Source organism: Protopterus annectens, chromosome 8.part0 (assembly GCF_019279795.1).
Source record: "Protopterus annectens isolate FY-2018-M chromosome 8.part0, PAN1.0, whole genome shotgun sequence".
Classification (NCBI taxonomy): domain Eukaryota; kingdom Metazoa; phylum Chordata; order Ceratodontiformes; family Protopteridae; genus Protopterus; species Protopterus annectens.
The window spans coordinates 734,047,563-734,068,018 of record NC_056741.1 but is presented as its reverse complement, the minus strand read 5'-3'; the positions used below and the strand labels follow the sequence as shown (position 1 = coordinate 734,068,018).

Sequence of the window (20,456 nt, the reverse complement as noted above, 5' to 3'; positions counted from 1 at the left end):
ATCTGAAGACCTATAGTTGGGTGACATTGAGGACGAGGGAGAACATGTTCATGGAAGTAGAAAGGAACTATGAGCTTTACTCTGTGTGGCCCCCTAAAATAAACAGTTAGCCAGTGTTGTTTTGTTCAAGTGAGAGCATTCACTGAAGAACCAGACAAACTGGAAGACAGGCCAAGGCAACAGCTTCACAACAAGTTTTATATGAGGTACTGGCAAGGATGCTCAGGGCCCGAAATACTCATTACCCACAGAGTAAAAATGTGGTTACTAAACAATATTTTGTGTAAAAGGGAATCCAGATGAACTATGAGGACACAGAACAAAGTAAGAGATTAAAGAGGAATTAAAGACCTTATACAGGACATGCAGAGGGATGTTCCAAATGGATTTGCAGAAGTTAGCAAGAGGTTCTCCCATTCGATTCTCGGCTGGAGCGCCTTCTGTGTGGAGTCTGCATATCCTCCCCATGGTTGAGTGACATTAAAGACGTGCAGGTAGGTGCGTGCGTGAATGGGTGTGCCTTCTTTGAAGGTTGGGCATCGGGCTGGCAACTTGGCACCGTAAAAATCCATTGCCAATCATTAGCGGACCGGACTTCCGCTGTGACAACCCTAACCGGGAAAAGACGAAAGAAGACAGACAGCAACTGCAACTTGTACTCATGGGGGGGGTCCATTTTTTGGGTCCTATGGTAACTGATGGCCACAATAGAGGCCTCTGTCAATACTAAGGATGCAGAATGAGCAACTAATAGCCTCAAAGGGAGAAGACACCAGGGCCTAATGGGCGGTTGAGAGTTTATTAGCTCCTCAAGATGCAGGTATGACCATGGTTATGCCAGTTATTTCCATAAATTTTGCAGGATGGTGAGCTTTCCCCAGGTGAAGTCACAATTATGCTCAGCTCCAAGCCAAACAAAGACTGGTTTCTAATGCACAACTACAGGTTTGTTACCATGATGACTTTTTGACTTGAGGGCATTCACTGAGGTATTGGCGAATAGCCTGGCAAGATATATCTTTTTACTTCTTTCCATACACACATGTAGATTTTGTAAACTCAAAAGTGAATATCCTACATATTCATAGATTTGCCTCATTCTGTAAAGTTAATGCTAAGGGAGACCCAGGTGGCATTTTCTTAGAATTTGAAAGGGCATTTTCTGGAATGGCCTGATAGCACCAATAATGGGTGCTGGAAGGATATAGCTTTTGAAAAGATATCCAGGAGGGTGAAAAAATGATTAGCAGAGTGCTAACCAATCAGATCTTGCCTGAGATCTCTGCTATTAAGAGGGGTATATTAAAGTAGTTTCCTAAGTCCCGGTTGCTTTTCATTTTGGTGGTAGAGCTACTGAATTTTCAATTTAGGGTATACAGAGAGGTAGAGTCATGCTCACATGTGGTACTTTTTCCAGAAGTGCTATAAACTAAATGGTTGACTACCCTGTCGCTTGTGAACAGAACTCCAGATTTCCATGACTCTACTTGAAGCTTATGCATAGCTGGATCTGAGCATAAACTATTGGGTTCTGATTATCAAACAGAATGCTTAGTTAGTAGTCTGAAACATTATTTCATCCTTCATCCTTTCTTGTCAAGTCTTTCTGGTCAAGACAATACTAGTTCTTTTTGGTACAGTCAGGAACTACAAGGGCAGGTAGGCAAGTTTACAAAGCAGAAGAAGAGTCCATGCCTTAGCTGGGTCACATATGTCCCTAAGATATAAAGGACGGAAGGCTAGGAATCCTGAATTTTGGCCTGTATCATGTGGAATTCTCAATGTTGACTCAACCAAGTCAGGATCCTTAATGCCATATGGAGTGTACTCTCTTAGTGGTGACCCTAGACTTACCTGCCCTCACTCCAACAGCTATGGATAAGTGACATATGATAATCAGGACCTTCCTCAGGAAATAAGGCTGATTTTTAACTATCTGATGGACCACTTTGATACAGTACTTTCAGTTTGTGATCAGATTCAGGTAGGAAGGAAACTTTTCCACTGGAAGACATGGCTGGCTAAGGGGACTTGAGGAGTGAGGAACTTATGTAATAAGGAGCAGATTGTTCTATGCTCGTGTGGATTATAGGGGGAGTTAGCAACCTATATTTCTGAAGATAACTCACATTTAGTCAAGGGCTATTGGGTACACAATGCCAATGGTGACACCAGAAAGCTTGTAGGAAAAGGAAAGGAAGCAGTGTGGTTGTAAGAGAATGGGGAATCTCTGAGACAGTAATGTGGTTGCATGGGAACTAGACGTCCCTTCCAATGAACCACCTTTTGATCACTGGAAGGGAAATCTTGAAGTTTTATGTACTGGTGGTTAATGCAGCCTGCCTCAGTTCAGAACAGGGATCAAGGCATAATGGACAAATGGTGTGAGGTGACTGTGCCAGATGGGCCAGCATTGTGATAAAGCAATACAGGCAAATGCTTCAACTGGTTAAGGCATTTAACCAAAATTTCTTAAATCAGTTTAAATGCCTGGCACAACGGAAGAGAACTACAGTAAAATTAAAACTCCTGAGTATGCAGATGGATGAAATATGCTGACACTATGGAGAGATGGGTGCACCTGTTATGGACCTCTCTCCCATGACTAGTCTGTGCTGCAGATTCAACAACACTGTCACAACATTTTTAATGTACAAAGTTCTATTTCTGATCCAACCTCTGGTTTAGAAATTCCATCTGTAGTTTTGTTTGATGAGCACTCGCTAACCTAGGATTTAAATATCAGTCAAAGTCAAAGACAACATTATTGTCATTCAGAACTACATCACAATGTAGCTGAATGAAACTGCAATGCTTCATTCCGAGTGCAAAAACATACATACAGAAAAGAATAATAAAATAACATAATAAAAATAAAAGTAAAAATAGAATAAAATAATAACATAATGACCAGACACACTTTACATATAAATAGAACTGAGTAACAACATATGCATGGCATTACTATAACATAAGAACTAAGCAGCATATGGAATGGTCAACACGAATATTGCACAGTGATTTATATTGCACTTCATAGAGTCCTGCGGTAAGGTAAGATAAGATGTGAACCAATGTTAAATATACACATCAGTTAGTTATTGCACATGAAAAAGCTTAATACTTATAGTGCAACAAAGCCTGGATAAGTAAGGATCTATGCAGTCAGATAAACAGCATGAATATGTGCTAGGAGGGGAAGAATGCATTGACAGTCTCCTAGCTCATTTTTCACAAGAGTTCAGTAGTTTGATGGAGATAGGAAAGAAACTGTTGTTAAGTCTAGAAGTCCTACAGTGCACACTTCTGTATCTCCTACCTGAGGAGAGGCGGGAGAACATACAGTTTGCAGGATGCGAAGGATCATTGGATATCTTACTGGCTCTTCTGATGTAACATGACTCATGTAAGTCTTCCAGAGGTGTAAGAGAGAAACCAATGATTTTCTCTGCTGCCCTTACCACTCACCTAAGAGCTTTACAGTTGGAGGTGTTGCAGCCTTCATACCAGACAGTGATGTTATTGGTAATTGGTTATTGGTTATTGGTAAGGGCACTTTTGAAGGTACCCTGTAAAAAATTTGCAGCATGGTCTTCGATAGTTTTGACTTCCTCAGTTTCCTTAGGAAGTACAAGCATTGCTGAGCATTTCTGACCATGTAAGATACATGGACTGACCAGGACAGGTCCTCAGTGATACATACTCCCAGAAACTTTGTACTTTTGACCCTTTCTACTGTCATCCCTTTTATCTCTAGTAGTTGGAGTGGTTCTTGAGACCTTCTGAAATCCACAGTCAGTTCCTTAGTCTTGCTAACATTCAGTGCTAAGTTGATGTCACACCATCCCAACAGATGTTTGATTTAATTCCTGTAGGCCGTCTACTCGCCATCTCTGACTAGTCCTATGACTGCGGTGTCATCCATGAATTTAATGATTTTATTGGACTCATGTCTGGCCATGAAGTCATGTGTCAGCAAGGTGAATAGCAGAGGACTTAAGATGCACCCTGTAGTACTCCTGTATTCAGGGTTATGCTTTCAGAACTGTTTTTGCCCACACAAACCCTTTGAGGCCTTTCCGTGAGGAAGCTTAGAGTCCAATTACATAACTGGGAACTGATGCCCAACTGTAGTAGTTTCATTATCAGATTCTGAGGGATGATAGTATTGAAGGCAGAATGAAATCTATGAATAGTAAATATGCCGAAACTATTTGTGTATCAGAGTTGAAAGTCCTAAAAGTGTGCTCATCTGGCTTTCAAAAAATCTTAGAATTGCACCTCTGCCCCACAGAAACAAAAGTTATCTGTGTGTTACTAGTGAATGGTGCAAATGACAGGGCTGCCCTTATACAGTTGAATTTCGTTCATTGTATTTTGGGGGAAAGGGCTCTTACAAGTGTCTGTGAACATAACTGAAATCATAAATCCATGTGACTTTTGTGAACAATATGACTTTCAATTTGGCTTGAACTCTGAAAAATAATTTGAAGCAGAACTTTCTTGCGTAGCTGTACCCCTGCCCCCCCCCCCCCCCCACACACACACACACACACACACTTACCTAAAAAGTAATTTCGAAAGTCCATACATCTTGGGGAAATGTGAAAAAACATACCGTAATTTCATTTGAAAAGATGCACTTTTGTACTCCGTGATTTTTATAGGAGTGCTTATTACATTGAATATATACTGTTTTAGGTCAGCACTGTGAGACAAAATGTACTGTGCCAATTAGAAATAGATAACTAACACTGCTTTGCTCATAGGTAGGTTTCACGTGCGTCAAGAGCATTTTCAGTTCTCCATGCACCCTTTTGGTCTAGCCAGTTTCCAGAGTTTTTTCTAGTTACCTGATTTGTGACATGACAGTTCTGAGAAATCAGGACATAAGGACATATGGATCTATCCATATCTAGACAATTGCCCTGTTTAAGTACAACCTACAGAATCCTCTGTCAGTGGACTTAGCTTTAGTAATTACACTTCTAGATGGGTTAGGACTAACCACTGATTACAAAAAAATTAAATACAGTGTCCACTCAGCAGAAAGTTTTTCCTGGAGTTGTTTTTTCCCCCCTGGAACTCTGTTGGAAAGTATGCACACAGATGTTCCAGAATCAGGAGAATTAAGATATGGCCACTGGCCACTGCCTTTTAGTCTGCTGCAAACAACCTTTTTTGTATGCAAGAACATTTTCCAGAATCCTGAATTACATGCCTACCAGCATTCTGATAACTGAGAATGCCAGACTATGTATGAAAACAAAACATTATACTTAGGGATTGATTGGTACTAAGTTATATACTCTTTGGAAGGGATCCTTTCCTTGTGTGCGACACTTCAAAGGGAATTATATTAATGGGTGACAAATTAACTTATCAAAAGAAAAAAGTTATCTCCCACATCTTGGCAACAAATGCACTGGATATGAATTGGGGGGATATATGGACGGCTTGGCTAACCCGAGGTGCTGGTCTCATGGTCAACTAATGCTGTACACTCTTGGTTTAATTTTTCCAAGCTTTTTTGGTTTTTAATACCATGACAAGAATGGACCCCATTCTTAAGTCAAAGTATGATTAAAGTTCATGAAATTGGTATTGTTTCAATCTTTGATAATAGCCAAAAAGTGCTCTTTGTAGCACCTGCAATGTGCCCAGAACTGACTTCTTCTGCAATTCATATGGAGTTACATGTATTGGTAGCATATGTAAATACAACTGTAAATTCTTTTTTTATGAAATCAATTACTCCTACTACCATTGGAACTGTCTGTGTATCTTTCTTCCACACTGACCTCATTTCTGCCTGCAAATCCTGGTATTTTCTGACTTTGTGTCTCTCTGTACTTAAGACACTGTAATCATTGGATGTAACAATTTCAATGGTCAAGGCTACTTTTGTCTTCTTTTCATGGACTACTATATCTGATTTTATCACATCTTTTTTTTGAACTGTTGGTAATGGGTGATCCTATGTGATACAGACTTCATCATTTTCTATGATGCTTTGTGGCTCATGTTTACAGCGCTTCGTGGCTATTTCAATATTATGTTTACACAATCCCCAGTGCAACAGTCTTGCCACATTATTATGCCTTTCAGCATACAGTCCTTCTGCCATTAGTGTATCATATCCTGCAGTAAGATGTGCGACTGTTTCCAATTCTGTTTTACAAAACCTACATTTGTCTGTTTCTCTGACATGTTCAATAGGCTTTGTAAACCAACAGGTGCGTAGTCCACTGTCCTGGGCTCCCAATATTAACCTTTCGTGTTTTGGTTTAAATTCACCTCTATTCCCGCATCAGATCCTGAACGACATGCGGTTATTCCAGGACTTTTCCATACTTGCAAATATATTTATGCCTTTTCCACAGTTCTTGCCTTCACATCTGATCCTTCACCTTTTACACCAGTATGAATGAAACAATGACAGCGAGGCAATGCCTGCACCCAGGGCTTCTACAGCTAGTCACAGGCACAACTCTGTAATATGGTATATTAACAAGAGGAGGAGGGGTCATCGTTTTCATTTGTTGAAAATGAACATGAAGCTATGACATCTGGCCTTGTGTTTCAAAAATCAGTTGACAGAGTTCCATCTACTAGGGACCACAACTTGTAAGTAAAAAAATGCAGAAGTATGTCAATACAAGTCAAAAACTTAAATCATGGGTGACAGCAACACCAGGACGTGTTCCCAGAAACTGCAAACAAGCTAGAAGTACCTTCCAAAACCAGTGCTCATCCCCCTTAGCTCCCGAAAAGAAAACAAGTTGCTCGTCATCAAAATTGGAGATGAGGGCTTTTGTATGCTTCCCTCTCAACCTCCCTGGTTCAAAGAGCGCTATAAAAGCAAAGCAGTAACAAGTCATTCTAATTCTAACATTTCTTTTTTGCCAAGATTCCTGCTGGTTTTTTTGGGTTTTTTTTCTGTTTTGGAAGGTGTTTTATCGGTATGCATAGGTTTCTTTCAAGCAGTACCTGATTTTCTTTCAACATCACAGCTGTTTTACATTCTTTCCTGCATGGTGTGCATCTCATTTCCTGAGGAGGATGTTTTAATTCTTATTATACCATGACCCCCCAAAAACGTGCACGCTGATTGGCCAGCGTGCCCGTTGTAAATCGAGTTATACTAATGGAAAAAGGTCCGGTCGCCCGGACTTTTTTCCATTAGTATAACTCGTTTTTTTAAAACACTGTCTCGCTATGTTAAATGGGTTTAACATAGCGAGACAGCTTTAAAATAAGCAACGGAGATCTCCGTTGCTTATTTTAAAGCTGTCTCGCTATGTTAAACCCATTTAACATAGCAAGACAGTGTTTTAAAAAAAAGCAACGGAGAAAGCAAGATCTCCGTTGCTTTTTAGTTCGCTATGTTAAATGAGTTTAACATGGCGAGACAGTTTTAAAATAAGCAACGGAGATGTCCGTTGCTTATTTTAAAACTGTCTCGCTATGTTAAACTCATTTAACATAGAGAGACACTAAAAAAAAGCAATGGAGATCTTGCTTTCTCCATTGCTTTTGCCCACAGCTCTGATGTACTGCGCAGGCGCGCAATACATCAGAACTGCCGCGGATGCCAGACATCTGCGGAAGGGCAGTAAACAGGCATTATACTATGCCATTATTTAAGAAAAGTAATAGTTTATTTTCTTAAATGATGTCATGGTATAATAGCAATAACCCACTTCTGGGTGTGGGTAATGCTAGATTTACCCACGGTTGGCTTTGTTTGGTCCCTCGGGCTTCGCCCTCAGGACCAAACCACGCCAATCGTGGGTAAATTTAGCATTACCCACACCCAGGCGTGGGTTATTGCTATAGTATTTCTCTTTTTTCCTAGCACAGTATAAATTCTGCAGTAAGTAAGAAACCATTCCATTAAAAGAAATTGTTTGTGTCTAAAGGGAAAATGTTTTGCTTCTGGTGTGAATTCAGTAACACTAACACTTCCCCCTGCAGGTAGAGTTGTCCTAAGTACACTCTCTCATCAGTTAATCCTGAATTAACTTGTTCTTCTATTAAGATACACTGATCAGAGTCTCATATTGCCTTTCTTGTGGTGTTATCTTATTTTTATATTACATTGCTAAAGGAATTCTTCATGTTAGGCTCTTCAAAAGGTTTTGTTTCTCAAATACATTTTTAAATTTGTTTTACAAATTTTGTCCAAGGTACCTTTTGATATGACTCATTCTGCTCTCTTTAAATTTCTTTCATGGAAAATACAATGGTTGCATCTGTTGATTATCAAGTCTTTAAGAAAATTTCTAGTTTAGAAGTTCTTGTGTGTGCAAAGCCTTTTATGGTTTCTTTCTCTTTTTTTAAAGATTCAACTGCCTTCATTCTTCCTCACATTCTCAGAACAGAGGTGAGAGGCTTCTACAATACCTGATTCAGAAGAGAGAACGCTGGCTTTAGATTTACAAGGGAAGGCATTGCAAGAATTATGAACTCCTTTTGCTTAAGAGGAGTTTCTGTGGGAGATATCTGTGAAACTGCAACTTGGTCTACATGCCACACCTTTACCATACACTGTAAACTGGGTGTGCATTTCAAAGTTAGAACAGCTTTGTGATGGCTGTGGTGCAACATATGCTACCAGTTATAGTTACCTCCTCATTAATTCATAGTCTGTACTCTATAAATATGTGGAGACTGTAACCAGGAAAATGATGCACATACTACACTATACTTACACAATGAGCTTTTGACAACACTAGATAATTGGTATCATTTTCCAGATGTCAGTATTAACACCCACCCACTATCACTTGTCTTTCTTCTAACCTGCATTCACAGTTACCTTTATACAATGATTCTTCATCTTAATGGAAAACTGATTTTTCCAGTGAATAATAGACTTGAATCTCCTTGTGATGACATGAGTCCTGGTATATATCTGGTAGTTTATGTAGTTTGTATGTAAGGACTTAACTATTAGAAGACTGTCTCTGCACAGTAAGATTGCTTTCTATGTTGGTTGGTTATTTTATATCCTTGTATGCAGAGGAGAGCTATTCAAATCACACTCTGCAATAAAGACCTTTACATGTGGGTAGGTGATATTGATTTATTTATTGACATTTGATTACTGGGAAAGTCAAACTGGGTAGAAGCCCATTTTCAGCAGAGGCCTGGGGAGAAAAGCTTCAAATTATTACAAAACATTTTAAGGAGTCTATGACCACCCATCGAGTGGAAACATCATCGAACAGCATATGTCGTCGAACATGCTGTTCATCGAGCAGTTCGAGTAAGATCGCATTACGGTAGGGATAAGGAAATTTCCCCTTTCCCCACTGTAGTACTATCTCAGAGTTGGTATATATAATTAGCGGGGGGGGCCATCCCCTCACATGAGGAGGTTTCGGTGAACAGCATTTAAGATGTAATGCTGTTCGGCAATTTTTCCATTCGCTGGCTAAACATAGACCCCATTTTAAAAACAATAATTTTACAATCTTCAAAAATAAAACAAAAATATCTGCAGTTTAAATAATTATAACAAATTAGTGATAATATAAATATATGGGTTAACAATTGCTACACGTTATATGACAATTTTTTAATATTTATATACATTTTAGACAGTTTGTAGAAAAATTAATGATAAGTTAGTATAATATAAACAGGAGCTACAATATGAAGCAAGGGAACACCAGGCTTATGGTATATTTAGAAAGAAAGTCAAGGAAAAAAATTTTAAAAAAGTAAGGAAGTAGGTGAAGAAGGGTGAGTAAGAAATGAAATGGTACTTGTTCACATTTATGGATATAGTTTATCCTGGTTATGAGCAAGAACAAAGCCAGATTTTAGCTAGGAAGTCTTTCAGAGTGATTTTTTTAAAAGATGAGAGAGAGGGTAGTGACCTGATCAATAAAGGTAAGGAATTCCAAGTCTTAACAATCCTGTTCAAATTCAGACAGTGCCCAGCAGATTTGATAGGTTTGTAATATTTACTGGTCTAATTATTTTGCAATCACTCTTTGGTCATTTTGCAAAGTGTGTGCATGTGTGTATGATGTGTATAAAGTGTAGAAGATCTGCACCATTCCAATGATATTTTGTTTTGACACATGGCTTGGCTCTGAAATCTGAGGCAATCACACAGTGAGATTTACATTTACATAGCATTACTACAGTGGTGTTACAGGCAGCAGTGTGTTATGTATTTGCTTTTACTAAGAAAAAAAATCAAAAATCTCAAGCTGGTTGAATACCAAGGGAGATGGCACAGCTCATATTTGTAGACTGAGCTCAAGAAAATGATAATGAATATCTACTTTTATGATACATTCCTCAGAGAAATGTCTTTTAAATATCCAGAGTACTGAAAGCATTGATTGTTATTTGCAGCACTGAAGGCATGATCTATAATTCTTTAGTACAGAACCAGAAAAATCACTGCTCTCACCCAAATTTAAAAATTGTGAAATGAGAGAAGCAGCAACATACTTTTATAGTAAAAAAGGGTATGGATATTTTATTTATTTATTTAGACCTTTCATAAAACTTATTTTGAAATTATTAATATTGGTGTCAAGAGACTCAACTGTAGAAATCTGATTTTATATCACATACACACACACACACACACATACATATATATATATATATATATAGGTCTACTTCAAAACATCTAAAACCCATAGCATCTAATTTCATAACATTGAAACCAGAACATCTAAAAACAAAACATCTAAAACTCATAACATCGAATTTCATAACATTGAAAATGTGCATCAGAACACTGAACACTACAAATCACATGAAAATATCCCCTCCACATATAACAACACCAAACTACCAAACACACTTTTTACTATGTTTCTGTAGGGGGGCAAGCCCCCCTGCACCCCCACACCCTCCATAAATTAAATATACCAACTCCAAGGTCATACTACAGTGGGAAAAAGTTAATTTCCTAACCTTACTGTATTATGATCGCCATAAAGAATGTACACATAATGTCTATATCTCTTACCTGTATGACCAAAAAACATATACAGAATGGAAAATAAACACTATATAAAGAGTATTAATTCCTACACTATGTAAATAATAACTATAGAAATAAAAACTACATCTCATAGTGATACCAAAAGATTAACAGATTAAACTATAACATTTACATATGTGCTGATACACTATTACATATTATACATTTTAGATGTCATGAAATTCAATGTTATGAGTTTTAGATGTTATGGGTTTTAGATGTTTTGAAGGGGACCCATATATATATATATATATATATATATATATATATATATATATATATATATGTATATGGTTCCATTTGAAACCATTGAATGCTCAGAACATCGAAGTTCTAATCATGGAGACCAGAACATCGAAGGTTAAAAGTAGAAGTGCCAGGTAAGTAAAAATGGTAATTTTTGGGTGTTTATGCAGGGCAGCAAGGTGCCCTGCATGTTGTATGTGTGTGTGTGCCATCTGAGTGTTGGCATTGCAGGTAGGGTACAGGAAATCTCCCATTTAGCACTACCGCATATAGTGGTAAACGGGAGATTTCCCTTACCCCATTGTAGTGCGATCTTGGAGTTGGAATATTAAAGTAGGGAGGGTGTGCAGTTTCTGAATGTTTATTTCTTTTTCTGTGGTTCACTTTGAACCTTCGATGTTCTGGTCTCGATGATTAGAACTTTGATGTTCTGAACATTCGATGGTTTCAAGTGGAACTATATATATATATATATATATATATATATATATATATATATATTGGTCTTTCTTAAATGAAAATGCATATTTGTGTAAGAAAACATGCAGTAAGGGTAGTGAAAGCCTTCAGAAGTGGTATAAAGTAGTATTTATTTGTTGAAAATGTAGTGGATTCCAATTATTGCCTGTAAAACAGGTAGGAACTGGAAATGGACTCACTCACAATAATCAATGAAAATGACTGAAATGAATTCTGAATATTTTTTTATCTATTTTAATATTCCTTTATGATAGATATTAGTCTGGAAGATTAAAAAATGAAGGTTAGCATTGCACAGCGCACCGTTTTCTGCATGCAGTATTAAAGTTACTTCCATAAGATTTGCTGTGTGGAAAAAATTTACTAGGGTTTACAGCGTCTATACGCTGAACCATAACTATATAGTGACTAAATGCTATGTTCTGCATAAGCTTTCGTCTTTTCTCGGTTAGGGGTTGCCACAGCAGATCACCAGTCCACTAGTGATTGGCAGTGGATTTTTTTAAGGTGTCGAGTTGCCAGCCCTACAAGGAAGACACACCCATTCATGCACGCACCTACCTGCATGTCTTTAAAGTTCACTCGACCATGGGGAGGACATGTAGACTCCATACACAAGGTGCTTCAGCCGAGAATAGAACCAGAGAGCCTCTTGCTGTGAGGCTTCAACGCTTACCGCTGCACCACCACAGCCACACGTGTTCTGCATAAGGATTGAAATTTGTGCACAAAGAATTGTATTACCATTCTGACATTTGAATTCAGTAGTTTGCAGGTATATCAGATAGACTTAGATTCCAATGATTAATTACTGCTTCCCACCTGTATCAGCATTTACCCTTGTAGTAGTCCCATACCCCATCTTAAAGTTGTCTCTTATGTGTAATGGGAAGCAGAAAGGAAGATGTTTCAAGGCTAGTGTCTGGATGTGAAATTTGCTAATGAAAGGTTATACAAGACTAATTCTCCTAGTAGCTTATGCTATAATGTGTTTTGCATGCTAGTGGTTAACTTACATGTACTAAAGTGGAGGTGGAATTCCATCATATACTTCACAGGTTTTACAACTACTGGTTCAGAGTCTGATTTTTCTTTTAAGCCCAAACTGGGAAATCTGTTTAGAAATCCAACAATCAGGAGTGTCTGACGGGAAGGCCTACATAAAATTGAAGGTTGCTGACATCTGAGTTACATCGCCAAAATACAAATGAAGTTGCATTTTACTATGCAGTCTCAAGCAACATCAGTATTTATTATTATTTGGAACGATGTTTTGCTAATTTCAGTGGAACACATATAATTATAGAAAATTCTTCTTTTAGCATTGTTAATCATATTTAAGGGTAAATATATACACATTTAAATGTTTATGTGGGCTATATATAAACACATCAGATATTTATGTAGCCTGCTGTATGAAGTTATGTAACAAATGAAGGTCATACTGAAATGATAAAAAATATTTTAAAATGATATAATTATAAATGCAAGTCCTACAGTAAGTGGCTGCTGTGTGCCTCTCAGCTGACTTACCTGTCTTTATGTTCCCACACTGTGCAGCAGGGCTATCAGGAAGTAAACTGACGATCTGTAAAAATTCATGAGGTTTGCTCCCACCGGCAAGGTTAAACCCAAATCCATTCTTGCCCTTCACAATTCTTGCTGGGACCATGTATCCATTCATTTCTGCTGGGTCACTTGTGAATTCATAGCCTCCTAGGAAACAAGAAAAGCTGAAAGGTATCAGATCACTGGTAAGCAGTAGCATTATTTTGTCAATCACAGTGGCTGTAAATACCAGTTTTATTAGGATCACATGGCCTGCAAATGTTTTTACACAGTTAACGTTACATAACAATATAGGAAACAGCAAAGGTCTGCAAGATGCATCATGGGGTTTGCAAAAGAAGGACCTGTTAGATGCATCGCGATCTAGATGGAAACTGGAAAATGATAAAAGCTCAAAAAAAAACAAAAGAAATCTCAAGTGTCTAAGCTCTAGACCCGAGCTACCCCAAATGAAAACTCTGCTGAGAAGCATAAAGGCAGACTAACAAAGCATCTGTGGAAGAGATTAACCCAATCTGTACCGAAGATTAAAGAATGGCAAACTTGCTCTAAGGAAATCTCACGCTTTTCCTAAACAGGAAGAATTCTTACCTGACTTTAAGTAGCAGGGTGCCTAAAGATGATTTTTTTTTTATATACAGACACATTTTGAAAAAGAAGAAATGATGTTTGTGAGATCAATCCTTCCCATCTTCTCGGATATTTTGGACTGAGATGCAATCACTCCATGAATGTTTTATGAAGTTATTGCAGAGATAGTGTGGATTACATCATATGGGTATGAATATGACTATACTGTATTGTTATACTTTAATACTATTAATCTTGATTTTTGAAGAGTTCATTGTCAGCACTTAACCAACATTGAGCTTGTTTAGTTGCAATTGTCAGTCAGTCAAAGCAGCGTTTCAGACCATTGAAATTACATATTTAATAACAGCATTCTCATGTATTTGGAGTGTTCTGGTTTGGCATCCAATAAAGGCTGATCCTAGGGACATGATAAAGTTACAACAATTACAAAACAGGCAGAAAAAGTTACATAGAATAAAACTACAGCTCCTTGCAGAATTTGAGTTACACTGAAATTAAAATAGTGTCACCTTTTCCAGATAACACTGTTCTAAGAGTAAAAATAAAGGACTTGTGTAATAGATATGCAAGGAGTGCACTTTATCAGTCTGTGTAAATAAGGAGTTCTTATTATATAAATGTTATCTTGTATACACCTCTCCTGCAGCAAGGGTTTGATGAAAGAAGATTTATATTATTATGTTTCTGGGTGCATAAGAAATACAGATGGAATTCTTACAGGAGTGAAAAAACTTCATTTACTATACTCAACCATCTCATTGGTTCAGAGACAGAGTGTCCATTGTGTTTCCAGATGTGAACTTGATTACTGGGTATTAGGGACAAAAATGAATGGTGGTCTGAGTAGTTTACAACTGCTCTTCTCCCAGAAGAGAGACACAACCCTAGAAATGGCAAGGGATTGTATGTTAGCATTTTGTTTGGGTGTATAAGAACAGCTGGGACATTCTGATGGTTAGCCTGTAAGGAAGTGCCCATGGGTCCATACTAATGACACCACTTACCCATGCTTTGAAAAGAAGACACTGGTCAGGACCAGACCAAATACATGCCAGTAACAACTATATAATGTGTTGCCATGAAACTCTCAGCCTTGCTGTCCAGCATAACTGGTGCGGCTTGCAGCAAATGGGCATAAGAAACAAATTTTATTAAGTGGGTGGCACTACTGAGGTTAGAAGGATCTCTGTCAAAAGAAAATTAGATAAAATGTAGTATCAACTGTGAAAAGAATATAAAATGAAAGTCAATTCTCAGTATGAGTACATCTGGGAAAACATACTTTGCAACAAAATAAGCACCACGTTTTGTCTTTCTCATACCAGTAAGATGCACCTGGCATATAACTGTCTGTTTTCCACATGGCAGTCAAGGGGTGACAATCAGGAATGGTAAACCTAGTGGTCAAGCAGTACAACAGTAGGAGGCCAGAATCTGTGTGTAAATCTATGATACTCTGGAACATAGCATTAATACATTTACATTTCAGATTATTTCTGAAGAAGACTGATAGTCATCATATTAATTGTGATTTTTTTTTTCCTATTTGAAGCATGCACAATGCTCAGTCTGTACAATAAGAGTTAACGCAAAATACCCCAATCAGTTAAAACATGGTGATCTTGTTGGACTACATAAACTCTGAAACCAAGAAATATAAACTATGAAAGGAATTAACAGAGTCAGCTGGAGCCAAGCTGAAGCTTGAGTACAAGCATGGCTGAGGACTTGGGTTTCAGCAAGTGTATGAGCCGGGAATGAGCTGAGCTACTGTTTTTTTTTTTGTTTTTGTTTTGTTTTGTAGTATCTGAGTGAGACCAAACCTGTGGGCTGCTTGTGATTTCTGCCACTCTAACTCTAGCCTCATCAGAAGATAATTACAGTGGTTGGCTCTGACCACAGTTGGGGATGGTAGCAGTGATATACTGACTAAACTTTGCTTGCAAATGCAATGCAAATTTGTTTCTGTGTTATTGAAGTTTGTAACTAGTTTTGTAAAGGAGTTTGGTGTAGAAGGCTAGTCAATCTCTTGAACATTAGCTAATTTTAAAATTGCATTAGCAGTTTTTGTATTTTTTCCTCAGGTGTTATTCAGGATATATATATATATATATTTAAATGTTATGATATCCTTTACAGAGCAGTTAGATCCATGGTTTAAACCCAGGGGTGTGGTTGGGGGATCCTGGGTTTTGTTCTCCCTGGTACTGTGTTTTGGAGCTATTAAACAAGGTGTAATGTTCTGGATATCTGCTGTAATTGTTAATTATTAGGGTATTATGCACTAAAATTCTTGCTATGGAATCAGTTCAGGATTTTTTTTACAGTAGTTCTGCACATGCTGCTGTTATACAAGAAATGCATATGCCCCACATGCAATAGAATAATTAGATTAAACTTATTACAGTAGCAGGCTGTTGTAACAGTGCATGGTGAAGGCTGAGAGCTATGTACTGAACTGACTGATTCATTTTTAAAGTAATTGTTGTATTGACTGGGGTTGGGAATAGCAGTGAAATACAACAAAGGGAAAATAACAGAATGCAGCCATTATTGTTGTGATGGGAGAAGGGAGAAGAACGAGGCAATCTGTGTGAAAGTAAAAGGCAGTGAAATAACCATCACTATGGTCTATTGTAGATGGCAGATATTTATGTGCATGTAAAAACAACTTTTTTTGCTATCTGTGGCCAGAATGTCCCGATTTTGCCTCATGTTTTTGGTTTGTTCCTCATACAAATTGTATTTTCTGACAACTTGTTGAGGATTGCAGTTACTTAGGGCAAACATTTGTATTTCAGACTTCATATCCTTCATAAAGTGCATGTTAATGCAAAGCCTGTTATTCTAGTAGATTTGTAAGTATAAAAGAGCAATGTTAAATGCTCTCTTGATTTTAGGCCTTTGTTAATCCACTCTGTTTTGGTTTTGCCAATGATTGTTGAGCTAAGAGGCTGACAGGTCTGTTCATCTTCAACACAAACTGACATTTGTTGTACAGGGAAAGTAGATATTGTTTATGTGGGAAGCAGGCTGTGTGTGCAAATGCAGGGCTTTTGAACTAATACTATTGAATGTCCACAATGTATGGTATGTCTGAGAAAGTGGGTGTCATATGCATTTCTGAACAAGAAGTTAAAATACAGGATTTCTGTGGTCTTTGCTATGTTTTAACTTTCTTCACAATCAGACTGCATAAGCATATGCAGAATGTGGAGAGGGGGTAGGTGGGAGAGGCAGGTAAGGTGAATCAACTGATTAACAAGCTGGCTTCTTGGGGGTAACGTGTGTGTGTGTGTGTGTGTGTGTGTGTGTGTGCGTGTGTGTGTGTGTGTGTGTGTGTGTGTGTGTGGGTGTGTGTGCGCGTAATAAATCTATAAGCATGTATGGAAATCTGTATTATCATTCCTTTTTTATGAATAAGAAGTCTGAAACTGTAAAACCAGCTATGACTGCAACTGTTTTGCCATAAATTCTCATATTTTAAGAGGGATGCCACAAATTTCCGAGGCAAAATCAGGAATATCCCTTAAATCATCAATGCTCGAGAGCCACAAAAGCATATACTCACCCAGCTTCGTATTGCTTCAAGACAGAGAAGACTCCCTAGTTGTCTGCCCCCTGGTGCTTGACCAAGGAAATTAATTTTGTGGACCTCCATGCTAGGCTGAGGAGCAAATTAAGGAAGAAGCAATACATAAAGGCCATGGATTTGTCAGTTTACTTCCCTTTACATCTTTGTGCTCACAGCAACTTATCATTTTGCCTTTTGTTCCTATCTAACCTTAAGGTTACTTGCATCTTTCCTACTACCAAAGCTGGGATACAACAAAAAAATCCGGATGTATAACATAATTTGATGGGCAGCACAGCAGATAGCATTGTCACCTCACAGAAAGTGGTTCTCTGGTTTGATTCTTGGCTGGGGTGCCTTCTGTGCAGACTCTGTATGTCCTTCTTGGTTTTGTGCAGGTTTCCTCTGGGTGCTCCAATTTCTTCCCACATTGCAAAGACATGCAGTAATTGGACTGGACACTCTAAATTGGCCATAGGTGTGAGACTGCATGCGAGTGCGTGTGGTATAAAAGAACAGCTGCACAAGGGTAGCCACCTGGTGGTGTGAACCTTGGCTCTAGATGATTGTTACTGTTGAAGTGACACCCAGACCCTATGTGCAAAAATGGGAAAAGGGGGATGTGGATGGATGAATGAAACATTGTTTGATATTGTAGAACAGGACTGCATTTGATATAGATCATTATACTTCACCCCAAATTATTCTCTGACAGTTCAAAGAGTAAACAAAGTTACATACTAGAAGCAGAATATTACTACTTGCTGGACTTTTTATGTGTGGCAGTACAGCTAAGATGCTTACAGCAAACACAAACACAACAGACTCAATCAGAACAAACACACACACACACACACACACACACACACACACACACACACACACACACACACTCACCCTTATATCTAGCTAACTATCAAACCTATGTTTTCCCTAATATTTCTCATCAGCTGCAAGTGGTTTATTAGACTGCTTCCCCACACATGCTTGAGGAGAAATTGCTTGAACATCAGTGGCACACAGAAAAAAGAGGAATAACATAACACCAACACGGCCGGCCTTAGGCATAGGAGAACTGGGCAACTGCCTAGGGCGCAGTACAGCCCGATCATGTAAAGGGCGCAATTTTAGTTATTTATTTATTTAAATGATTTTTTTTTTTTGTTATCCAGCCTGGGTTTGTGCTGTTCTTGGCGGGACACTGTCTGTAAAACAGAGACTGCCTGTGGCAGCCAGGAGATTCATTTTCTTTTTATTAAAAAAAATACATTTTTTAAGGACGTTGTTCTTTAAGAATGCCCTCCTTTTATGGCCGCAGATGATGAAAACAGGTCGCAAACACCTGCTGTGCCTGTGCGACAGATTATATATGTCTTTGTTTTCGGGGTGCGGAATTTGAATTGCAGAAGACGTTGCGTACTAGAGCAAGAATGGACAAGTGAGAGGTAAGGGTGTGTGTATATGTATGTATGTGTATGTGGGGATTATTGAAAGAAAGTAATGTTTGGAAATGTAATGTACAAGATTTTCAATATGTATAATAACTAGATAACTGAGTTATCTAGTGGCCACTCATTTAAGCTTTAAAACTGATTTGTATTCATTTTCATTGAAATATGTAGAAGAGGGTTACTAAAATGTTGCTGCTGAGGAGATAAAAAGAGGAAGGTTAGGTATGTAAAGAAAGGTTTAACATTTAATGAATGTGCAAAGTTCAGGAAGGCTATGAACAGGGTCTTGACTGGAATTTATTGTTATCTAGTTCAAGAAGGTGGTATGGCCTTGAGAAGAAAATAAGTGGGAGATGGGAGATGGGGCATGTAAGGCCGCTGAACAGCAGAATATTTCAATAAAATTTCAGGAAACATTTTTTTCAGACATATTGATGAGGTACTGGAATGTCATACTAGAAACTGTGAATATAGGTCAACAGAGGCATCCAGAGGGTCTCATAGAAATGGAAGGTAAAGCAGCAGCTAAGTGCAACAACTCTCTAAGGTTAAATGGCCATATATATTTCTTTTAAGCTTCTTGTATGGCTGTGTGATTTAATTAATTCACTCATTCAACATATTTATTTTCTTAACTGGCACCTGCATGTGCATTCTATTTCCACCAGCTTTAGAAGTTTGGTCCTGGTCAGTGATTGTTCTGCTCATGTATTCACACAAAATAACTAATGGAAAAATAAGACTTTTAAAAATATTTATTTGCCATCACATCTGATGTTCTTGCCCTTTCTGCTGTAAGGCTTTGAAGGTTGTAACATTGACTGATGTGTTCTTGGAGGCAGAAGGTCATATAAATTATACTTTACCATGAACATATTAGATTTCTGCCAAGCTTTCTTAAAAACATACCCATTTCCAGTATTGTATTTGTTAGCATAATCCTATTTTTTTTTTGGTGTTTTTATTTATTTGTTCTTTCCCATATGTTTTTGTTCTCTCTCATTTGCTTTTTAAGCCAAGTATTTTGTCATATCATACCACTACTAAGCATGATGACGTGGAATGCCAGAAGGTGAGCAAGTACCCTCCAGCATACAAGCAAAAACATTCCATTTTCATCTTTGTTCTAAATTACTAAACAATCTGTATTTTATATTTGTCACTGCATTCCACAAGTTAAAAATAACCTATGTGGGTGGTCAGCTTCCAGGCAGATTTCAAAGATACATTGCATCTGAACATTATTTTTACGGTAGCAAAACCCAGCTTTGTTTTTCCTTTTTTTTAACTGCTATTCCTTCATAGTACTCAGTCATCTGGTTCAGTTCTTTGGATGGGGTGTCTTCAGTGTACAGTCCGCACATCTTCCTTGTGCCTATATGGAGTTTTGCCAAGTGGTACAGTTTCATTCTGTATCACAAGGCATATAGTAGGTGCACTGGCAATCTCCAAATTACCCACAGGTGTGTGCAACAGGTACGTAGCATACCCCTCAACTGTCCAAATTTTTGCAGAATGTCCACAT

The 20,456-nt window shown here is 38.0% G+C and overlaps 1 protein-coding gene across 4 annotated transcripts in view; it reads right to left on the bottom strand.

Annotated features, from left to right (window-relative positions):
* The window catches only part of LOC122809006 (membrane-associated guanylate kinase, WW and PDZ domain-containing protein 3-like), a 1,354,602-nt gene that overhangs the window by 910,891 nt on the left and 423,255 nt on the right, over positions 1–20,456 (bottom strand). For all 4 annotated transcript variants that reach the window (XM_044080191.1, XM_044080192.1, XM_044080193.1 and 1 more), the window contains exon 8: positions 13,277–13,459. In XM_044080191.1, coding sequence (XP_043936126.1) covers positions 13,277–13,459 — 183 coding nt within the window. The remainder of the gene's footprint in view (positions 1–13,276; positions 13,460–20,456) is intronic.